The sequence below is a fragment of the Portunus trituberculatus genome, chromosome 41 (assembly GCF_017591435.1).
Source record: "Portunus trituberculatus isolate SZX2019 chromosome 41, ASM1759143v1, whole genome shotgun sequence".
Taxonomy (NCBI): Eukaryota; Metazoa; Arthropoda; class Malacostraca; order Decapoda; family Portunidae; genus Portunus; species Portunus trituberculatus.
In genome coordinates, this window is record NC_059295.1 from 4,436,302 (window position 1) to 4,459,535 (window position 23,234).

At 40.7% G+C, this 23,234-nt stretch overlaps 2 protein-coding genes and 1 long non-coding RNA gene across 12 annotated transcripts in view; all 3 read right to left on the reverse strand.

Moving 5' to 3' along the window:
• LOC123516406 (UPF0565 protein C2orf69 homolog) overlaps positions 1–23,234 on the reverse strand; it is a 268,076-nt gene that overhangs the window by 231,692 nt on the left and 13,150 nt on the right. The window lies entirely within an intron of this gene.
• Positions 1,768–22,598, reverse strand: LOC123516412. Its single transcript, XR_006678180.1, has 3 exons — positions 22,568–22,598; positions 4,899–4,900; positions 1,768–1,992 (listed from the first exon to the last, which is right to left on the reverse strand). It is a non-coding gene; the product is annotated as an uncharacterized LOC123516412 (long non-coding RNA).
• On the reverse strand, positions 20,794–21,839 carry LOC123516411. Its single transcript, XM_045275675.1, has 3 exons — positions 21,672–21,839; positions 21,198–21,212; positions 20,794–21,068 (listed from the first exon to the last, which is right to left on the reverse strand). Exons 1-3 carry the CDS (start codon positions 21,749–21,751, stop codon positions 20,795–20,797), a joined length of 369 nt encoding a protein of 122 aa, XP_045131610.1. The 5' UTR covers positions 21,752–21,839; the 3' UTR covers position 20,794.

Consider the following 23,234-nt stretch of genomic DNA (forward strand, 5'->3'; position numbering starts at 1 on the left):
CATACAGGGGCGGATAATGCCCTTGTACAGAGTTAGCAATTGGAGGAGCACGAAAAACTGGCAGAGATGCCTCAGAATGCCTAACTTCATAGAAGCCAATTTAGCAAGAGATGAGTTGTAAAGTTTCCAGTTAAGATTATGACTAAAGGACAGACTAAGGATATTCAGTGTAGAAGAGGAAGACAGTTATCGTTGAAGTAGAGGGGATAGTTGTCTGGAAGGTTGTGTCGAGTTGATAGAAGGAGGAATTGAGTTTTTGAGGCACTGAAATCTAGTACTAAATTTTCTCGGCCCCAATCAAAAATCTTATAAAGATAGGAAGTCAGGCATTCTGTGGCGTCCCTGCCTGATCTGATGACTTCTTTAATGGTTAGTCATCTGTGAAAGGATGTGGAATGATGTAGGGTGGTATCATCAGCATAGAAGTGGATAGGACAAGAAGTTTGGAAGTTTGGTTATCATTAATGAATAATAAAAAGTGAGTGGGTGACAGGAGAGAACCCTGAAGAACACCAAAGTTAATAGATTTAGGAGAACAGTGCCACTACCACGGCTGCAATAGAATAGTTGGAAAGGAAACTTGACAAAGTTTACAAAGAGAAAGATAGAAACCATAGGAGGACAGTTTGGAGATCAAAGCTTTATACTAGACTCTGTGAAAAACTTTTCACATGTCTAACGCAACAGTAAAAGTTTCACCGAAATCTCTAAAAAAGTGGATGACCAAGATTCGGTAAGGAAAGCCAGAAGATCATCAGTAGAGCAACCTTGATGGAAGCCATCCTGGCAATCAGATAGAAGATTGTGAAGTGACAAATGTTTAAGAATCTTCCTATTGACAATAGATTAAAAAACTTTAGACAAGCAAGAGATTAAAACTATAGGGCAGTAATTTGAAAGGTTAGAACAGTTACTTTTATTAAGAACATCTGAATGGAGGCAAACTTCCAGCAAGAAGGAAAGGTAGAAGTCAAAAGACAGAGTTGTAAGAGTTTGGTCAGGCAAGGTGCAAGCACAGAGGCACAATTTTTGAGAACAATAGGAAGACCCCATCAAGTCCATAAGCCTTCCAAGGCTTTAGGCCAGTGACTGCATAGAAAACATCATTATGAAGAATCTTACTTGATAGCAAAAAATTATCAGAGGGGAGAGGAGAAGGAGGGATGAGCGCAGAATCATCCAAGGTGGAGTTGTTAGCAAAGGTCTGAGAGAAGAGTTCAGCTTTAAAGACACAAGAGATGGCAGTGTTGCCATCAGGATGAAATAAAGAAGGGAAAGATGTAGAAGTAAAGGTATTGGAGATGTTTTTGGTCAGATGCCAGAAGTCTCGAGGGGAGTTAGAGTTTGAAAGATTTTGACATTTTCTATTTATGAAGGAGAGTTTGGCAAGTTGAAGAACAGACTTGGCATGATTCTGGGCAGAAATATAGTGTGTGAGATTCAGGAGATGGATGATTCAAGTACCTTTTGTGGGCAACCTTTCTCTATCATGTATATAAAGAGAACAGGCTGTGTTTAACCAAGTTTTAGAAAGTAGGTTTAGGTTGGGAGAAAGAATGAGGAATGTATGCCTCCATGACAAACACTAACACTTCTGTTATGCGTTCAGCACAAAGAGATGGGTTTTTGACATGGAAACATTCCTGGGAAAATCATTACACTCAACCCTCGATTTGCCGGACCTCCATTTGCCGGATTTCGGATTTGCCGGACAAGAGTCTGTGGAAAAAAAAAAAAAAAAAAAAAAAAGTCCGGGACAAGTCGATTTCAAACTACCGCGCCAGACAAAGTTCGCAAATCGGGCACTAAAGATGGCAGCGCGGGCGGACATACACGTCTAGTACTGGACTGTACTACTACTGTACTACTGTACTACTGAAGCCGCCACTAGACCACACGGGATCAGATATCTACCATCAATATATCTACAGTAAGGTAAATGCTAATAAAAAAAACAGTACAGATGTGTGTCGGCGGCATTGGCATGTGTTACTACGTGGTGAGATGATGATGATGATGATGATGATGATGATGGTCGTCGGAGGTTTTGCCTTTGCCTCGGCACCTCCTGTTACTTCTATTCTTCCTGATCCTGTCTTTCTTTTATTTTTCTTTCTCTTGTCTTCCACATCTGGTGCAAAGTCTCTTTCTTCTCCCTCAGTTTTGTTTTTCTGAACAAAAAACGTCTGATTTATTTTCCAACTTCCTGGTACAGCTGGTGCAGGTGCCGAAATGCCGTTAAAGACAACACTATGTTCCCACCGGAAATTTTTGCCGTTAAACACGGGATTCCGGTAAATCACGTGCCGTTAAAGCGGGGTTCAACCTGTATAGGGTAAAGTCCGGCAAGGGGGTAGACCCCCGGACATTTTCCATTGCCGGACATTTGCCATTCCCGGACAAGCCTTCCCCCCTTTTAGTCCGGCAAATCGAGGGTTGAGTGTATAAAACTTCCTCATGTCCCCCCTATTGGCAGAGGCAAAATGCCAGAGGCACCTCTGCTTTGGGGGATACTTAGGAAACATTGGAGAAATAGGACATGATATAGAAATGATATTGTGATTGGAGGAGCCCAATGGAGATGATAGGGTAACAGCATAAGCAGAAGGATTGGAGGTAAGGAAGAGATCAAGAATGTTGGGCATGTCTCCAAGAAGGTCAGGAATACAAGTAAGGTGTTGCACCAGCTGCTCTAGGTCATGGAGGATACCAAAGTTGAAGTCTTATTTTTTTTTTTTATTTATTTTTTTTTTTTATGGTAAGGCCTACAGCACCTGTAGGCACACTTGAAGAGAATTTTTGAAAGTGCTGTTCAGCTTCCGCCCATTAGTGGCACAGGCAATTTCAATTATAGTGATGCCCATATTAGGTAACTTTAAACCACTCGACAAATGGCGAAGTGTTTTAAGGCTGTATGTGGTGGGATTCGAACCTACGCATGGACATCTGTCCGATCCCACACTCACCACCTTATCCACTGTGCCACTGCCTCTCGAATTCACCAGGATGGTCAGTGAAGGGAAAGGAAAGCCAAAGCTGATAGTGAACACTGAAATCTCCAAGAATGGAGAACTCAGTGAAAGGGTAGAAGGACAGAATGTGCTTGACTTTGGAAGTTAAATAATCATAGAATTTACTACAGTCAGAGGAGTTAGGGAAGAGACAGACAACACAGATAAATTCAGTTAGAGAGTGACTATTGACTCAACGCCAGATGGTGGAAAACTCGGAAGATTTAAGAGCGTGGGCACGAGAGCATTGCGCATATAGATGCAACATTCAGCTTTGGAACAAAAATGAGAATAGAGAAAGTAGGAGGGAACAGAGAAGGGGCTACTATCAGTAGCCTCAGATAGCTGTGTTTCGGTGAGGAAAAGAAGAAGTTTAGTAAAGGAGAGGTGGTGTTTCACAGATTAAAAATTAGATGTAAGACTGCGAATGTTGCAGAATTTAATGTAGAAAAGTTGAGGGAGGTGTCAAGACATTTTTGGTTGCCACCGAGATATTAATCCGACCTGGGTACATTTCTGTTCCCCCTCTCAGAAGGGGACTCTGGGTCTGGATTTAGAGTCGCCATTTTTTTATTTTGAATTTTAAGTGAAGGGTGTAAGTGTGGTAAGTGCATGTAGTTTTGTGAGAAGGAGGGTTGTCTTTAGAGGGCAGGATGTGACTGCCCCCTTGAGTTGTGAGACACAAAGATAAACATTCAGTGAGATCACAACTAGCTTTAATGAAAGGTACACAGCACCCCCTGAACTAGTGGTACTAGACCTTGCTTGGAGTAAATTATCTTTTTGGTAGGTGTCTACTACCTCCACAATATTTGTGTTTCAACCTCACTATTGCCTACTATAATGGATATTATACCTCTGTATTCATATAAAATCATGCCACGAGGACCACCTTATTCCCTGGAGGCAAGTGATAGTTTAGAGACAGTCCTTTGTGAGGGCTGTGAGTCTCTGAGTGAGTAAGGACTCTATTCTTCTATACTCCTTGCAATTTGGTGCTCGTCTGTCACGTGATATCCACTGCCTCAGTGATATATTTTTGTATGCCTTTTCATTCCAGATATTTTTTTCTGTGAATCCCTGTACATTGTGCATTCTTTCTTATTTTACATCATGTATGTTTTTTCGAGTTTGCTTTGTGCTATTTTTGGTTATTGTTTGTGGTTTATGGCTAAGATATACAAATTTGTCAGAAGTAAAGCAGTTATCTCAGTTCACAGTCACATTTTAGGCTTACTCACCAAAAGCTAATTTTTTTTCACACGTGTATCTATTTTCATGATCAATGTTGTTTATTATTATTGATTATTACCATTTTGTATGTTATTAGTCTTATATATTTATTTTTTTATGTATCTAATCAACTTTTGCACTCATGTCTTTTTTTCATATGTATGGTGTGCTATTTTTTGTATTTAATCAACTTTTGCATTAATGTCTTTTTTCATATGTATGGTGTGCTGTTTTTTTTATGTATTTTATCAACTTTTGCACTAATGTCTTTTTTTTCATATGTATGGTGTGCCTATTCTTGTTATCAATTCCCAGCTAGCTCTGTGAAGTCTGCCACTGCTTCTGCTGTCTGAAGATGTTACCTTGCATGTAATTAATGGGCCTTGGCCCATGAATTCTTAGATGATTCAGTGTCTTGGACGTATCTTTCCCAGTCAATAACTAGTATCTTAATCACTCATATTTTTTCTTTCAGTTTATGCATTTCCGTAGTGGGGCCATCAACAATTTTCCTGTCCCCATATTTCTTCCTCCTCCTATCACTACTACTACTACTACTACTACTACTACTACTACTACTACTACTACTACTTCTCCTACTCCTACTCCTACTACTACTACTACTGTTGCTACTGCTATTGCTACTACTACTACCGCTCCTATTCTTGCTATTCCTACCATGGCTTCACTTACTATTAAGCCTTTGCCCCGAGATGCTACCATCAAGAAATTTGGTAGTTAAGACATTAACTCCTATTCACCCATACAATTCTTGCAGATGTGATGATGTCATCAGTAATTTTCATATTACTTCAGGTGCAGACAAAATTTCTCTTGTAAGATCTCAGCTCATTCCTGGTTCTCTACTTTCTGATTTAATGAGTGTTCAGCTTTTGATCCAAAGGTTTTAAATTACGATTATGAAAAGTTTATATCTATTTTTCTATGAGTTTGGTGTTCCTGAACCAAAAGAATCTTTTCAATGGGTCTTTGATGCTGCCCAGATTCTCTGTGATCACTCAGAAAATTTAGACTAGTTACATGCTCAAACTCATTCAGTTCAGTTTGCTGCTTAAGCTGTTGGTTCACTTAAACCTGCTTCTTGGTTTCAAAATGGTTCTCTACCTGAGGAAAACTTTCATCTTATCATGGAATTCCACTATCATGTAAACTTTTTAAAATTCTCACGAGTGCCACAATGTTACCACATGAGTACAAATATGACAATTCACTTTTAGATTTTTCTTCCAGAATTGTAAACAAGAAAAAGAGAACAGCCTCCTCCTTTCATTGCTGCTACTAGCAAGTTACTTTCTGCTTCCTCACATGTTCCTCACAACCCTAACCACCAGACTGTGCCTTCTGTGTGTATTTATTGTCACAAACAGGGTCATGTTATGAAATAATGCTATTTATGTCAGTGCCATGAATACTTAGCTGCTTGTGCAACACAGCCTCAAATGTGTTTTGATACTCATCATATTTCAACTATTTCTCTGTGTTTTTCTGAGCACTCAGCTACAGTTAGCTTTACTTCATACAGATGTTCTTATGATGCACACTCACAGTCATGTGTTACATATTCGAAGCCACACCATTCTCATTCCTCCTTATGTCAGGGTTGCACTGATATTACTTTGCCTCACACACGTCTACCTAAATTTTGCCTTGTTCATGGTCCTTCTACTCATTTCTCAGTGTGTTTGTTTGCATTCTGGTGACTAGTTAAAAATTGGATAAATAAGCCCTGACATAGAAAAATGAGCGAATGGATATAAAGCATAATGATTGGAAAATCAAATTATCGAATAATAAGCCATTCAATAATGAGGGAAACCTGTAGCTTGTTATTTGAGCATGCTTATTTAAAGCTCAAGCAGTTATACAACCTAACTTTTCTTCATGACGATCACCCATTCAGTGCTGTTCAAAGCTCATCCTTACATATTTAAGGTTCAGTTACACTACTTGTATCTTTTTATGCACATGATCATACCTTATCTGTAAATTTTTACATAACTTCTAATATTGTTTTTAAATGTGAAGCTTTGTTAGGCTTTGATGAATTAGCCATGCATGATTAAGGGAGGCAGTGGCATAGTGGATAAGATAGTGAGTGTGGGATCGGGCAGACTTCCATGCGTAGGGTTGAATCCCTACATGTACGACCTTGAAACTATACCATTTGTCGAGTGGTTTAAGGTTACCCAGATGTCACCATGATACCCAGGTTCTAGGTGGTTACACAAAAGATACACTTGGGTGGTGATATGGGCCTTAATAAAATTACCTGTGTCACTAATGGGTGGAAGTTGAACAGTGCTTCCTATACATACTCTTCAAGTATCCCTATAGGTGCTATAGGGCATAGTGAAAAAAAAAAAAAAAAAAAAAAAGTACATTAAATACCAAGCACTTGTTTGTGTTGGAACTACATTTTATGCTTCTGACAACCCAGTATCTGTGCCTACTGTCACTTTCAGTCATGCAGACTTTGAGCAGTCTCCTCTGTCTAAAGTGAGTCTCCCTCTCAGGATGACTCTGCATCACCAATGGAGTCAAAACATTCTGTTCCTACCATGGACCTGAGTGTAGCTATAGTCATAGGTGATCAGCATATAGGTCCTATTTGTGCACAAGTGTCTATCAGCATACTTAATGCCCCAGTTGGCTCATATGTAGTATCATATCCTGATTCTGTCCAAGTCTAATGTCTTGCTCAGGAAGAAACCTTTTCGTCGGTGAGAGTTGATCAAATCACAGATGCCTTTAGTCACTAATCTTACAGGCTCTTTTGTCACTCTCAGGAATGGTGTTCACCTTGGGTCTTTCACCATTGTTGACAAAGCCTCATTTCAGAATCAAATGCCTTTGATTGCTATTGTTTCTACACAGCATGTTCCTTGCAGTTCCCTTGCAGAAATGGCCACTCACCTGGAGATAAACATCAAGGTTATTGATTACTCTGACATGAGAACTTGTCTTAACAAAGTACTCATGACCCACACACAAGCCATTGCTTTACCAAATAAACCGTTAGGCATTACAGATCATGTGCAGCATCACATTGATTTAAAGCCAGGGACATGACCTGTTTATTTTTTGCCATACCAGTTGCCTAATTTTCAGTGACTTAATAAAAAAAAAAAAAAAAAAAAAAAAATCAAGAATCACATTCTCCTTTGGAATTCTCCTATTTTTTTGTTCCAAAAAAAAAGATGGTTTGTATGGGGCAGTAGTTGATTTTAGGAGAGTCAATAATGAACTGAACCTGATCATTACCCTTTTCCTGTGGTAAGTGAGTTGCCTCAGAATATTGGAAGAAATTTTTTTGTATGTAAGAGGGGAGAACTGGCCAAGGGCAACAAAAAGATTAGAAAAAAAAGACCCACTCAGTTGCCAGATCTAAAAGGGTTAGCCAAAGAACAGAGATAAATGTCTTGAAACCTCCCTCTTTAATAAAGTCGTCATAGCAAGTTGGGAATACAGATACAGGCTGTGTATATTAGAGAAATGTATGAATGATTCAGAGTACTAGTTAACACTTGCATTTGAGTGTTGGACAGAATAGGAGTGAGAGGTAGAAAAAAAACCTTGTGCAGTGAGGCTGCTTAAGGAGGGGGGGCATGCAGTTAAATAGTGGTAAAAGGTAATAAGAGATGCAACATTCCAGCAGTTAGAAAGAGACTGAACACAAGTCAGTCAGAGGAGGAGAGTTGATGAGATTAAAAGCTTTTGATTCCACCCTATCTAATAGAACTGTGTGAATGGAACTCCTCTTCCCAAACCTGCAAAGAGTATTCCATACATTTTTTTTTTTTTTTTTTTATGTTATGGCCCATAGTGCTTGTAGGCATACTTGAATAGTTTATGTGGGAAGCGCTGTTAAGCTTCCGTCCATTAGTGGCCAAGGCATTTTCATTTATGGTGGTACCCATATTAGGGCTCATATCACCAACCAAGTGCATCTTTGGTGTACCACCTAGAACCTGAGTTATCATGGTGACATATAGATAACTTTAAACCATTTGACAAATGGCATAGTTTCAAAGCGGTATGTGGTGGGATTCGAACCTACTCGTGGACGATTGCCCAATCCCACACTCACCACCTTATCCACAATGCCACCACCTTCCTAATAATGGCATGATAAGGCCCTTGTACAGAGTTAGCAGTTATGGGAGTGAAAAAAATGGCAGAGAAGCCTCAGAATGCCTAAATTTAAGAAGCTGTTTTAGCAAGAGATGAGATGTAAAGTTTCCAGTTTGGATTATGAGTAAAGAACAAGCTGAGGATATTCAATGTAGAAGAAAGGGGCAGTTGAGTGTCATTGAAGAAAAGGGAATACACTTAACCCTCGGCTATCGTGCCCAATTGGGGCCGAAATAGCCGCGCCATAGCCGAAAACGCGACAGCCGAATTGAACAACTAATTGTGAAAATTGTTATTGGTGCTGCAACCACAAATTTTACTCCTAATATCCCTCATTTTTCACCTTTTTTTTAATTACTGTATAATCCATTGGTACCAATTAAAACATGTCAAGGTTATAACATAAAAAAAAATACATGAGCTCATTGTATTTACATTCATAAACAACATTTCACAGCTAGGGTTCTGTCTTGTCTCATTGGTTTACGTTCGGCGATGGTAGGAGGACGGCATGGAGGGTTGGTGGTCATTGTGAACATAAAAAATGGTAGAATCTGGCTATCACTCTCTAGTGGGGAGGATACGCACTCAGAGACTGTGTTTCATCTTGGTGGGAAGGCGGTTTTGGCCAATGAGCGCTCATATATCCCATGACGTCATGGCTGGGCGCGCGATAGCAGGCATCTGAGGTCGCGATAATGAAATTTTAAAAGCTTTTCATGAGTGTGTGATAGCAATAAAACGCGATAGCTGAAGTCGCGATAGCTGAGGGTTGACTGTAGTTGTCTGGAAAGTTGTGTTGTGTTGATTGATGGAGAAATTGGGTTTTTGAGGCACTGAACACTACTAAGTTTCCTCTGCCCTAATCAGAAATCTTAAAAATATCTGAAGTCAGGCATTCTGTGTCATCCCTGCATTATCTGTTCACTTCCTGAAGGGATGAGCATCTCTGAAAAGATGTAGGGTGGTATCATCAGCATAAGAGTGGATAAGGCAAGAAGTTTGGTTAAGACGGTTAATGAATAATAGGAAGAGAGTGGTGACAGGACAGAACCCTGAGGATCACTACTGTTTACCATGAGGAGGTAGTAGACACCTACCAAAATGATAATTTACTCCCAGCAAGGTCTAACAGCACTCGTTCAGGGGGTGTTGTGAACCTTCCATTAAAGCTAGTTGTCTCTCATAACTTAGGGAAGCAGTCATAACCTGCCCTCTAAAGATAACTCTCTTTCTTCACTAAAAACTACATGCACTTACCACACTTACACCCTTCACTTAAAATTTAGAAAAAAAAAAAAAATGGCCGCTCTAAAGCCAGCCTCGGAACCCCCTTCTGGGGAGGGGACTGGAAATGTCCCTAGATTGAACTCCTCTCTTGATGACGACCCCAAATGTCTTGACACCTCCCTCAACTTTTTCTACATTAACTTCTGCAACACTCACGGTCTTACATCTAATTTTCAATCTGTGGAACACCACCTCTCCTCTACTAAACCTCATTTTCTTTTCCTCACAGAAACACAGCTGTCTGAAGCAACTGACAGTAGCCCCTTCTCTATTCCCTCCTACTTTCTCCATTTTCATTTTCGTTCCAAAGGTGGATGTTGCGTCTATGTGCACAATGACTTGACTTGCTCTTGTGCCCACGCTCTTGAATCTTTCGAGTTTTCCATCATCTGGCTTCGACTCAATAGTCACTCTCTAATTAAATTTATCTGTTTTGTCTATCTCTCCCCTAACTCCTCTGACTATAGTAAATTCTTTGACTATTTAATTCCCAAAGTGGAGCACATTCCGTCCCTCTACCCTTTCGTGAAGATCTCCATTCTTGGAGATTTAGGTGTTCACCGCCAGCTTTGGCTTTCATCTCCCTTCACTGACCATCCTGTTGAACTAGCCTTCAACTTTGCTATCATCCATGACCTAGAGCAACTGGTGCAACATCCTACTCATATTTCTAACCATCTTGGAGACCTGTCCAACATTCTTGATCTCTTCCTTACCTTTAATCCTTCTGCTTATGCTGTTACCCTATCATCTCCGTTGGGCTCCTCCGATCACAATCTCATTTCTTTATCTTGTCTGATTTGTCCAATCCCTCTGGCATTTTGCCTCTACCAGTTGGGGAGACCTGAGGAGGTATTATGCTGACTTTCCCTGGAACAATTACGGTTTCCATGTCAGAGACCCATCTCTTTGTGCTGAACACATATCAGAGGTGATAGTGTCTGGCATGGAGGAGTACATTCCTCATTTTTTTCTCAACCTAAACCTTCTCAATCTTGGTTTAACACAGCCTGTTCTCGTGCTATACATGATAGAGAGGTTGCCCACAAAAGGTACTTGAGCTTTCTATCTCCTGAATCTCACACACTTTATATTTCTGTCCAGAATCATGCCAAGTCTGTTCTTTAACCCCTTCAATACGGTGACGCCTATGTAGGCGTCATGAAGCCCCAGTAGCATATACGGTGACGCCTACATAGACGTCATATTTCTTTTCTGAGCTATCTTCAGTTCAGTTGTCCCGTATAGTGTGTTGGATACCAACTACACACGCCGTATGCTTTCCTTGAAATCCTAGTGCTCCTCCCACCATCCTTGTCTCCACCAATCACTAAAGATAAGCTACATGCGTCCTGCCTTGTGTCTAAAATTACCCAATGGCATAGACTGTTCCCATCTCTCTCTCTCTCTCTCTCTCTCTCTCTCTCTCTCTCTCTCTCTCTCTCTCTCTCTCTCTCTCTCTCTCTCCATTCCTCCTCCCCATCTCCCTTTCCTCCCTCCCATCTTCCTTCCTCCCTCCCCTGTCACTCTCGAAAGATAAGTTTCATGCGTCCCGCCTTGTAACATTCGTGAAAACACACACACACACACAAATACAAAAACAACAAATTTTCTAATCTCTCTCTCTCTCTCTCTCCTTCGTTTCCTTTCCTTCCCTCCTCCCCTCTTCCTCTCGAAAGATAAGCTACATGCATCCCGCTTGTGTCTAAAATATTAGCAAATGTCACTCTCTCTCTCTCTCTTTCTCTCTGAAGAGAGAAGCGTCCACTTTCCTCTTCGAAGGCGATATAGTGACTAAAAAATAGCAGCATAATACACAAAGATGACAAGTATGACAAGCTTGCCCTAGACAACCATTCCCTGCTAACATACACACAAGGCAAGATTCCTGACACTACACACCTCCTACCACTCTCCCTTATCTTGCCTAACATTTCCCGAAATCTTGCCACTAGCTCCTCCGACCCACCTGCTCTGACATCGTTCCCATCTACGTGCAAAACTACTACACCCTCCCTCTCCATCCCCCCAACCCTCTTCTGCACCTCCTCACTCACTGTCTTCACACCTGCACCAGGCATACACACGTTTGTCCTCCTATCCCTGTCTTTCCCACAGAAAGTGCTATCTAAGTACCTAACCTGAGAGTCACCCACCACACACACCTGAGGTGTGCTAGGCACAACCCTCCTCCTCTTCTCCTCTACCCCCTTCTTTCTCCTTTCACTCACCACAACCACCTCATTCACTCCACTCTCTCTCCCCTCCCTCCAACAAACCGAACCTATTTTCACACTCAACAGGTTTAGTCCTATCCTCCCTAACTGCCTCCGCTTTTCTTCCCCTTGCAACCTGCCATCTCTGTCCATCCTGACTACTATCTTTCCCAGTCTGGCTCGCCTGCTCCCTCTTCCCCACTCTGCTCTTCTCAACAGAGGGCCAAGCCACCCTGTCGCCCTCAGAAGGTCCAACCTTCGGCCTAACACTGATCTGCCTAATTTTTTCCACTGCCTCCCCAAGCCTCTTAACCTCCTCCTTCAACTCAAAGATGAGAACTGTCGCACTTTTCCCTCACTTAGCTTTCTCATTTCCTCTCGCAATTCTCGGTGCTCAAGAGAAAGAACTAAATTCTCGCTCTTGAGCCTACACACCATACACTCAGAAAAGTCAACGACCTTCCTGTCATGCCCACACATCTCACACACAACAAACTCGCCCAATCCCACCTCAACACTCTCTTTCACGCACTCAATCACACTCTGATATACCTGATATGCCAGACTCTATCAAAAGCTTTTGATATGTCTAACGCTACAGCAAATGTTTCACCGAAATCTCTAAAAGAGGATGACCAAGACTCAGTAAGGAAGGCCAGAAGATCAGCAGTAGAGCGACCTTGACGGAAGCCATACTTGCGATTAGAAAGAAGATTGTGAAGTGACAAATGTTTGAGAATCTTTCCATTCAGGATAGATTAAAAAACTTTAGACAAGCAACAGATTAAAGCTATGGGATGGTAGTTTGAAGGACTAAAATAGTCACCCTTTTTAGGAACAGGCTGAATGTAGGCAAACTTCCTCCAGGAAGGAAAGGTATAAGTCGATAGACAAAGTTGAAAGAATTTGGCCAGGCAAGATGCAAGCATGAAAGCACAATTTTGAAAACAATAGGAGGGACCCCATCAGGACCATAAGCCTTCTGAGGGTTTAGGCCAGCGAGGGCATGGAAAACATCATTATGAAGAATTTTAATCGTAGACATTAAACAGTCAGAGGGAGGAGAAGAGGAAGAGACAAGCCCAGAATCATCCAAGGTGGAGTTGTTAGCAAAGGTTTGAGAGAAGAGTTCAGTTTTAGAGACAGAAGAGATGGCAGTAGTGCCATCAGGATGAAATAAAATAGAGGAGGGAAAGATGAAGAAGTAAAGTTATTGGAGGTGTCTTTGGCCAGATACCAGACGTCTCAAGGGGAGTTTGAGTGTGAAAGATTTTGTCATTTTCTATTTATGAAGGAGTGTTTGGCAAGTTGAAGAACAGACTTGGCATGACTCCGGGCAGAGATATAAAGTGCATGAGATTTAGGAGATAGAAGGCTCAAGTACCTTTTATGGGTAACCTCTCTATCATGTATAGCATGAGAACAGGCTGTGTAAAACCAAGGTTTAGAAGGTTTAGGTTGAGAAAAAGAATGAGGAATGTACACCTCCATGCTGGACACTATCACCTCTGACAGACATTTTAGAATCTTCCTATTCAGGATAGATTCAAAAACTTTAGACAAGCAACAGATTAAAGTAAAACTATAGGACAATAGTTTGAGGGATTAGAATGGTCAACCTTTTTAGGAACAGGCTGAATGTTGGCAAACTTCCAGCAAGAAGGAAAAGGTATAAATCGATAGACAAAGTTGAAAGAATTTGGCCAGGCAAGGTGCAAGCATGAAAGCACAGTTTTTGAGAACAATAGGAGGAACCCCATAAGGAACATAAGCCTTCTGAGGATTTAGGCCAGCGAGGGCATGGAAAACATCATTACAGTACAAAGAAATTTGATTGAAGACATAAAATAGTCAGAAGGAGGAGGAGAGGGAGGGACAAGCCCAGAATCTTCCAAGGTGGAGTTGTTAGCAAAGGTTTGAGAGAAGAGTTCAGCTTTAGAGACAGAAGAGATGGCAGTGATGCCATCAGGATGCAATAAAGGAGGGAAAGATGAAGAAGCAAAGTTACTGGAGATGTTTTTGGTCAGATGCCAGAAGTATCAGAGGGAGTTTGAGTTTGAAAGATTTTGACATTTTCTATTTATGAAGGAGTGTTTGGCAAGTTAACCCCTTCGCGCCGGATGTTAAAAAAGCCCGCCTGTATGATATACGGGTGGTAGTGCCGCGCGCCCGAGTGCGGATAGTTTTGCACGTAGGTGGGAACGATGTCAGAGTAGGTGGGTCGGAGGAGCTTGTGGCAAGATTTCGGGAAATGTTAGGCAAGATAAGGGAGAGTGGTAGATGTGTAGTGTCAGGAATCTTGCCTTGTGTGTATGTTAGCAGGGAATGGTTGTCTAGGGCCATTGGTGTGAATGATCGGGTAAAAGAGATGTGTAGGGATGTGGGTGTCAACTTTGTGGATGTATGGGATAGGTTCTATGGGCGAAGGGATTTGTATGCTAGGAATGGTGTGCATCTGAGTAGGTAGGGTGTGGATGTGCTGAGTGGATGTCTGGAGGGAAGAGTTGGGATGGAGTGTAGGGAGTGAGGTAGCAAATGCATTTCAGAAGAAAGATGTTAGACATAAATTAGATAGAATAAACAGAGATAGTGAAAAGATTAGGAAAGATTTCCAGGTGCAAATAGGAGAGAATAAGATTAGGATTCCAAATAAGGAGACAGCATCTAGGAAGGTAGCAGGACTTAAATGTTTTTATGTAAATGCCAGGAGTCTTAGGAACAAGAAGGACGAGTTATCTAGTTATATAGTTGAGGACTTAGATGTTGTATGTGTCACAGAGGCATGGGTAAATGAGGAAAAGTTTAGGGAAAATAGGAAAGAATATGAAGTAGATGGATACATTATGTATTTACACCAGAGAATTGGTAGGATAGGTGGAGGAGTAGTTATTTATGTAAAAATCCTTCATTTCCAGTCAGGTTAATGGTATTAAGGTAGATAACAGAGTAGAGTCCTTATGGCTGGATGTTAGAGTAAACAAAAGTAAGGTTATTAGAGTAGGAGCTTTTATAGACCACCTAACCAGTCAGCAGATGTAGACAACCTTATGGTAGATGAGATAAATAGGGGTGTACTAGTCAGACAATTATCTTAGGGATTTTAATCTTAAGTCAGTAAACTGGGAGAGGATGGTAGGAGATGCTAGTGAAAATAAGTTTATGGAAAGTTTTCAGGATAACTATTTAGTGCAGATGGTAGATAAACCTACTAGGGGGAGGAAGGTTTTAGACATAGTACTAACAAATATTGAGCATTGTTTAAAGGAAGTTGAGGTAGGAGAGACTTTAGCAAACAGTGACCATCATATAATTAGATTTATCATTAATTCCAGTAGGGATAATATAGTGAATAAGACTAGAGTCCCAAACTATCAGAAAGGCAATTATGGTAGGTTACGTCAGTTATTAGGAGAGGTAAACTGGGAAGATAGTTTTGGAAATAAAACTGCACAGGAGATGTGGGATATTTTTAAGGTTGTAGTAAAGGGTATAGTGATGCAGTGTATCCCTTACAAAGATATAAGGCAGAGAAACAGGAAGCCATTATGGTGGACTCACGAGATAGGTAGACAGATCAGAGAGAAGAAGAGGGCATATAGAGAGTTGCAGAAAAGTAGGGAAGATGTAGATTTGATTAAGTACAGACAGGTCAGGGATGATTTGAGTAAGGTTATAAAAAAAGTAAAAGGCAGGCAGAGATAAAACTAGCTAGAGCTGGGAGTAAAGATCCCAAAAATTATATAGTTATTACAAGGTCAGTGATAAAAGAAATAAGGATAGGATTGGACCACTCAGAAAAGATGGTGTAGTAGTGGATCAAAATGAAGACATAGTAGAATTATTGAATGAACAATTTTCTTCAGTATTTACTAGGAAAGAATAGGAAATCCTGTTACAAACAGTGCGAGTAGTTTAAGAGCTTTAGAAAATATTGATATAAAACCGGGAATTATTAGGAAATTTATTCTTGAACTACACGATAGGAAAGCTAGTGGTCCTGATGAGCTACATGCCAGCGTACTTAGGGAGGGTGTAGACAGTATTTCTGAAGCACTTAAGTTAATCTTTGAAAGATCACTTAGGTTTGCTGAGATACCTCAGGACTGGAAGTTAGCTAATGTTACTCCAATATTTAAAAAAGGTAGGAAGGATGATGCGAATAATTATAGACCGATCAGTTTAACTAGTATAGTATGTAAGATACTAGAGAAAATCATTAAGGGTAGTATTTGGGACCACTTAAATGAGAATAGATTAGAGATACCCAACATGGCTTTAGATCAGGGAGGTCCTGTCTTACAAATTTGCTAGATATCTTAGAATATATTACCAAGGAGTTAGATGATGGAAATAGCATAGATGTTATATATCTAGATTTTAGCAAGGCGTTTGATAAGGTACCGCATAGGAGGCTAGTGTACAAATTGAGACAACATGGGATAGGGGGTAGGTTAGTTGATTGGATTAGTGAATGGCTTTCTGATAGGAAACAGAGAGTAGTATTAAATGGGGCAATGTCTGAGTGGAAGGAAGTGGTTAGTGGGGTACCCCAAGGATCAGTGCTAGGACCTCTTCTTTTCTTGGTGTACATTAACGATTTAGATATAGGAATTAGTAGCAAAGTATCAAAGTTTGCAGATGATACTAAGATAGCATGTGCAGTACAGGGTGAAAAGGACAATTACAGAATACAACGAGACCTGGACAGGCTGATAGCATGGGCAGACAGGTGGCAGATGGAGTTTAATTCTAAAAGTGTCAGGTTATGCATTTAGGTAAAGACAACACAAACTTTAACTATGAGATGGAGGGATGTTGGCTAGAGGCAGTAGAGTAGAATTTAGGAGTAGTGATAGACAGGACTATGAAATTTTCAAAGCAATGTTTAGAAGCAAGAAATAGGGCAAATAGGATCCTGGGTTTTATAAATAGAAATGTTAGTTATAAAAGTAAGGAAGTGGTGTGTAGCTTATATAATTTCTAGGTTAGGCCCTATTTAGAGTATTGCATACAGGCCTGGTCACCCCATTGTAGGCAGGATATCAACATGTTAGAAGCAGTTCAGAGAAGAGCAACTAGGATGATACCAGCATTAAAGCGCCTGGAGTATAGAGATAGATTAAAGGATTTAAACATGTTTTCATTTGAGAGGAGATGTATAAAACGGGATATGATAGAGTTATTTAAAATGTTATCAGATAAAAACTACATAGATGTGAGATCTTTCTTTACCTTAGAGGAGGGAAGTAGGACTAGAAATCATGGCAGGAAGATTAGAAAGCAAGGCTGCAGGTTAGATATAAGAAAATATTTCTTTAGTCATAGGGTGGTAGACTTCTGGAATGCATTGCCAGAGACGGTTGTAAATAGCACTAGTTTGACAATGTTTAAAAACAGATTAGATAAGCACTTAAATTTATTAGATTTATAATTATGTATAGCGCTGCATGATAGTTTTTATAAGAAATTTACTATAGTTAAACAAGACATGATCCCCATGTATGGGGATCACAGATTGTAGAGGATTTCGCTGCAGGACTTAGCCCTGTTAATGGGCCAAATATTTAGAATTAGTATATAATGTATTGTGTACAGGCAACCCTGTACACAATACTGCTTAACAAAGGGGTTACGTTCCTAAATAACACTTCGTTAAGCGAAACTTCGTTAAGCGAACCGATTATAACAAGTTTAACCCCTGATTTGAACTTCCATTGAGAGTAAGCAAAACGATTGTGCATCATAGTACAGTAAAAGGTTTAATGAAAGTAAAAATTATGAAGTTAAACATTTAGGTAGATTAATTTAAATCATTATAATGTACACTAATGTATGTATGTACGTAACTTTATAATGTTGATGATCTTAACTTTATGAAGGGAGGGAGAGTGAAATGGGAAATACACTAACCGGCAACCTGTGAAATGTAAACAAAGTGCGCATCATGGTACCGCATACAAAACTTATGTACCACATTTCCACAAGGCTTTCCATTTTATCCATTGTAGAGTCACAAGCTCAGGTGGTTCTTTTAGCTTTCAAGGAAGATGCGGTCTCACCAGCCTCCTTAATAGAGTCTGCTGACTTGAAAACAGTAGACAGTAGATGGAGTCAAGATGGTGGCAAGCAATGTTATTAGTTTTCTGGCCTCTTTCTAGTCTGTGAATAATACCCAGCTTCACTTCGAGAGTAAGACACTTCCTGGTCTTCTTAGGAACGTTAGGCCACATTGCAGGGCGTTTTGGTGGTAAGTTGAACTAGGGAAGATGAGCTGCTGGTGATGCTGTTATGTTTTGACTAGGGAGTGAGTGGTGTGCGTGATCTTGATCTTGATCTTGATGCTACAGGTGACGCTGTATTTCTTCTGAGTCAGGCTTTGTATCGGCAGCGCCTGTGTTGTCCACAAGAGGCTTGATCTTGATCTTTATTCTACAGGTGTCTCAGGATTTCTCCTGAGGCAGGCCTTAGTACCAGCAGCTCCTGGTGTATTCAAAAGCTGTCAGCTTGCATGATACGGTGGGGCTTTCAAATTTGGAAAAAATTACCTGGATAAAACTTTGTTAAAGCGAGTTTGGTGTTCGTTAAACGAGCAGATGGTAGTAAAACGAAACCTTCGTTGTAGCGAAATTTCGTTGTGTGAACCTTCGTTAAACGGGGGTTGCCTCTACTTGTAAGTGTATCTTTAAGTACTGATGACGAGGTCACGATGCGACTGATACAGGATAACCTAGATGGGTCCAGGTGGCCCTTTGTTATCCTATTATTTATGTTATGTTATAAAGCTTTGATTTCAAAACTGGCCTCCTACAGTTTCTATCCTTCTCTCAGCAAGTTTATCTCAAGTTTCCTTTCTGACTGTTCTATTGCTGCTGTGGTAGATGGCCACTGTTCTTCTCCTGTTCTGTCCTGTCACCCACTCTCTTTCTATTATTCATTAATGATCTTCACCAAACTTCTTGTCCTATTCACTCGTACGCTGATGATACCACCCTACATCTTTCCACATCCTTTCAGAGATGACTAACCTTCCTCAGATTTCTGATTGGGGCAGAGAAAATGTAGTAGTTTTGAATACTCAATTCCTCCATCTATCAACTCGACACAACCTTCCAGACAACTATCCACTCTTCTTCAATGACACTCAACTGTCTCCCTCTTCCACACTGAATATCCTCGGTTTGTCCTTCACTCATAATCTCAACTGGAAACTTCACATCTCAAATCTTGCTAAAACAGCTTCTATGAAGTTAGGAGTTCTAAGTTACATCCGCTCGTTTTTCTCGCCCCTCACACTGCTAACTCTGTACAAGGGCCTTATCCGCCCCTGTATGGAGTACTCTTTGCAAGTTTGGGGGTTCCAATGACACAGTTTCACTAGACAGGGTGGAATCAAAAGCTTTTCATCTCATCAACTCTCTTCTGAATAATTGTCTTCAGCCTCTTTCTCAGCTGAAATGTTGTATCTCTTTCTATCTTTTATCACTATTTTCATGCTAACTGTTCTAGTGATCTTGCTAACTGCATGCCTGTCCTCCTCCTGCAGCCTAGCTGCACATCACTTTCTTCTTTTTCTCATCCCTATTCTGTTCAATTCTCTAATGCAAGAGTTAACCAGTACTCTCAATCATTCATACCTTTCACTGGCAAACTCTGGAACTCCCTTCCTGCATATGTATTTCCGACTTCCTACTACTTGTCTTTTAAGAGGGAGATATAAAGGCACTTGCTCCCTAATTTTGGCTGACGCTTTTCTTCTTTGTACAGAATTAGCACTCAAGTGGGCTTTTTTTAATCTTTTCTTTTTTTTTTTGCCCTTGGCTGGACTTCTTTCCTACATAGAAAAAAATAAATAAATAAAGGTTCTAAGTGGTTACACCAAAGATGCACTTGGATGGTGATATGGACCCTAATTTATTTATTTATTTATTCGGCTTCAAAAGAAGATACATAGGACACTTTAAACATATTTCAAAAGAAAAAACATACCTTGTCATTCATAAAATTAATTAGAGACTAAAAAAACAGTTTAAAAATTACATCGTTATAAAATTTAGAATATTAAAAGAAAGGTGTCAATTATAAGTATACAAGGGAAATCTTACAACAACCTAAACAATTTCAAAATTATACATAGATTTAAACATAAATTTCAAAATTATAAAAATAAGTTATTTTTTAATTACACTATCAAGAGACTAAAATGGAGTATGTAGCAAATTTAAAACATAATTGTCAAATTAATTTTCACTTGCCAGAAGGACACGGACACTATCAGATAACCCATCATTATCAAATCTTTGATGTTTTATTTCATATTTGGCCTTCTTTGCATAGCTAGAGTCAAACAGGTATTTCATAAAGTTTACATTGTACTTTGAACAGATGTCCCTTGCTCTTTCAAATAAGCCTGTTGACTTGAATTCCCTTTCATTCAAAACTTTATTACACTCAACCCTCGATTTGCCGGACCTCCATTTGCCGGATTTCGGATTTGCCGGACAAGAGTCTGTGGGAAAAAAAAAAAAAAAAAAAAAAAAAGTCCGGGACAAGTCGATTTCAAACTACCGCGCCAGACAAAGTTCGCAAATCGAGCACTATAGATGGCAGCGCGGGCGGACATACACGTCTAGTACTGGACTGTAAACAAGTCTGCCGCGTCACACGAGTGTTGTACTTACGTGCTTGTCGTGGATACACCTCTTCTTCACAACGATGCCACCCAAAAACCCACCAAAGAAAGTAACCAAGCGTACAGCTAAACCTGTGCACCTTTCTGTGTCGCAAAAACTGGAACTTTTACGTAAAATAGATGGAGGAATGAGTGTTGCCCAAGTCTGCGAGCTGTATGGGGTGAAAAACAGACAGTTTCGGACATAAAAAGCTAGAGGAAAGTTAGAAAATTATGCAGTTAAATTTGCTGTGTCGGGAAAGGGTGATGCAACTAGAAAGCATATGAAAGACCCGAAATGTGTTGAACTTGATTTGGCAGTGTACAAGTGGTATACCCAGGAGCGTGCATGTGGGGTGGAAGTGAGGGGAGTGGAGTTGGCCGCTAGTGCTGCTAAGCTTGCTGCCCACATGGGTATTGAGTTCAAGGCCAGTGATGGGTGGCTCTGGCGCTTCCGCAGGCGCCATGGCATCCGCAATCTGGCTGTGACAGGTGAGGCTGAAAGTGCCGATGCTGAAATGATTGAACCTTTCCGTGATGAGTTGATGAAACTTATTAATGATGAAGATTTATCCATGTCACAAATATATAATGTTGATGAAACTGGTATGATGTGGCAGGCCTTACCAAGAAACACTCAGGCTGGGATGCATGAAAAGAAAGTGAAAGGAAAGAAGGTGAGTAAGGAACGCCTATCAGTGCTTATGGAGGAAATGCGTCTGGTACTCATAGGCTTAAGTTGACAGTCGTGGGAAGGCAGCTAAACCCCGGCTCTCAAGGATATTATGGACAAGTTACCTGTCCATTATTATAACTCATCTAAGGCATGGTTCAACTCTCATATCTTTACTGATTATTTTCAACATCACTTAGTTCCGGAAGTGAAAAACTATCAAGAGAAAGTGCTCAAAATAAGACCGGATGACGTGAAGGCTTTAATATTGCTTGACAATGCTCCCGCCCACCCTTCCTCAGATGTGTTAAAAAAGTGCTGACGGGAAGATAAAAGCTATGTTTCTGCCCAAGAACACTACCTCCTTGATCCAGCCTATGGATCAAGGAGTTATAAGTGCGTTCAAAAGGATTTACCTACGTAAATACCTGGATGACGTGTTGGTTGTGCTGGAGACAGAGGATGGTGCAGTTGAGGATACTAGAGGCAAGAGAACGTTGGCTAACATAAAAAACTACAACATAAGAGCTGCTATTTATAACATGTATGAGGCCTGGAGAGAAATGAAACACACAACATTTACTAATGCCTGGAAGAAACTTATAAAGGATGAAGATTACTGCGCCGATTTTGAAGGCTTGAGGCTACAGACTTTCACCAGCTACTGAAAAGTCTGGGGAAGAGGAAGTAACAGTGGATGACGTGGATGAGTGGTTGGAAGAAAATGATCAAACACAAGGAAATGAAATTCTCAACACTGAACAAATAGTAGCGGCTGTGACGGGTGAGGAGAGCGACAGTGAGGATAGTGACTCAGGTGAGGTGAAACCTACAGTAAAGATGAGCGTCGTTCGTGAATGTGCTGATGTCTTACTTAAGTTTGTTGAAGATTGCTCTCGGCAAGACATCCAGATTCACTATGATCAACTTCGCCTGCTTCGATCTAAAATCATTCAGATGCAACACGAGTCTGGCAGACAGACTTTGATAAAAGAGTTCTTCAAAGTGAGCAAGCCTGACACCACTGCCACCGCCACTACCACCACTGCCAACACTGCCACCGCCACTACCACCACTGCCACCGCCACTACCACCACTGCCACCACCACCACTACCACCTCTCCTCAACCAGGCCCTAGTGGTGAACATCTCAGGTCACATGACTCGAGTATGGAAGTCATGTCTGATTCTGAGTAGACGAAACTACTGAAGCCGCCACTAGACCACACGGGATCAGATATCTACCATCAATATATCTACAGTAAGGTAAATGCTAATAAAAAAAACAGTACAGATGTGTGTCGGCGGCATTGGCATGTGTTACGCCCCACGTGGTGAGATGATGATGATGATGATGATGATGGTCGCCGGAGGTTTTGCCTTTGCCTCGGCACCTCCTGTTACTTCTATTCTTCCTGATCCTGCCTTTCTTTTATTTTTCTTTCTCTTGTCTTCCACATCTGGTGCAAAGTCTCTTTCTTCTCCTCAGTTTTGTTTTTCTGAACAAAAACGTCTGATTTATTTTCCAACTTCCTGGTACAGCTGGTGCAAGTGCCGAAATGCCGTTAAAGACAACACTATGTTCCCACCGGAAATTTTTGCCGTTAAACACGGGATTCCGGTAAATCGCGTGCCGTTAAAGCGGGGTTCAACCTGTATAGGGTATAGTCCGGCAAGGGGGTAGACCCCCGGACATTTTCCATTGCCGGACATTTGCCATTCCCGGACAAGCCTTCCCCCCTTTTAGTCCGGCAAATCGAGGGTTGAGTGTATAGCAATATATATAAAAGCATCTTGCTCTTGAGTTATTATGAAAAATCTGGCATAATTGGTCAATATTCATTACATCCACAGTAGACTCCATTGAGGGTATCCTTAAGGCTTTCAATAAGGGTTTACTACTTTCACAATATTTAAGTAGTCTGAACATAGCCTTTACAAGCTTTCCTTGCATGGACTCTAACTCATTCATACGTCTTTTATCAATCTTA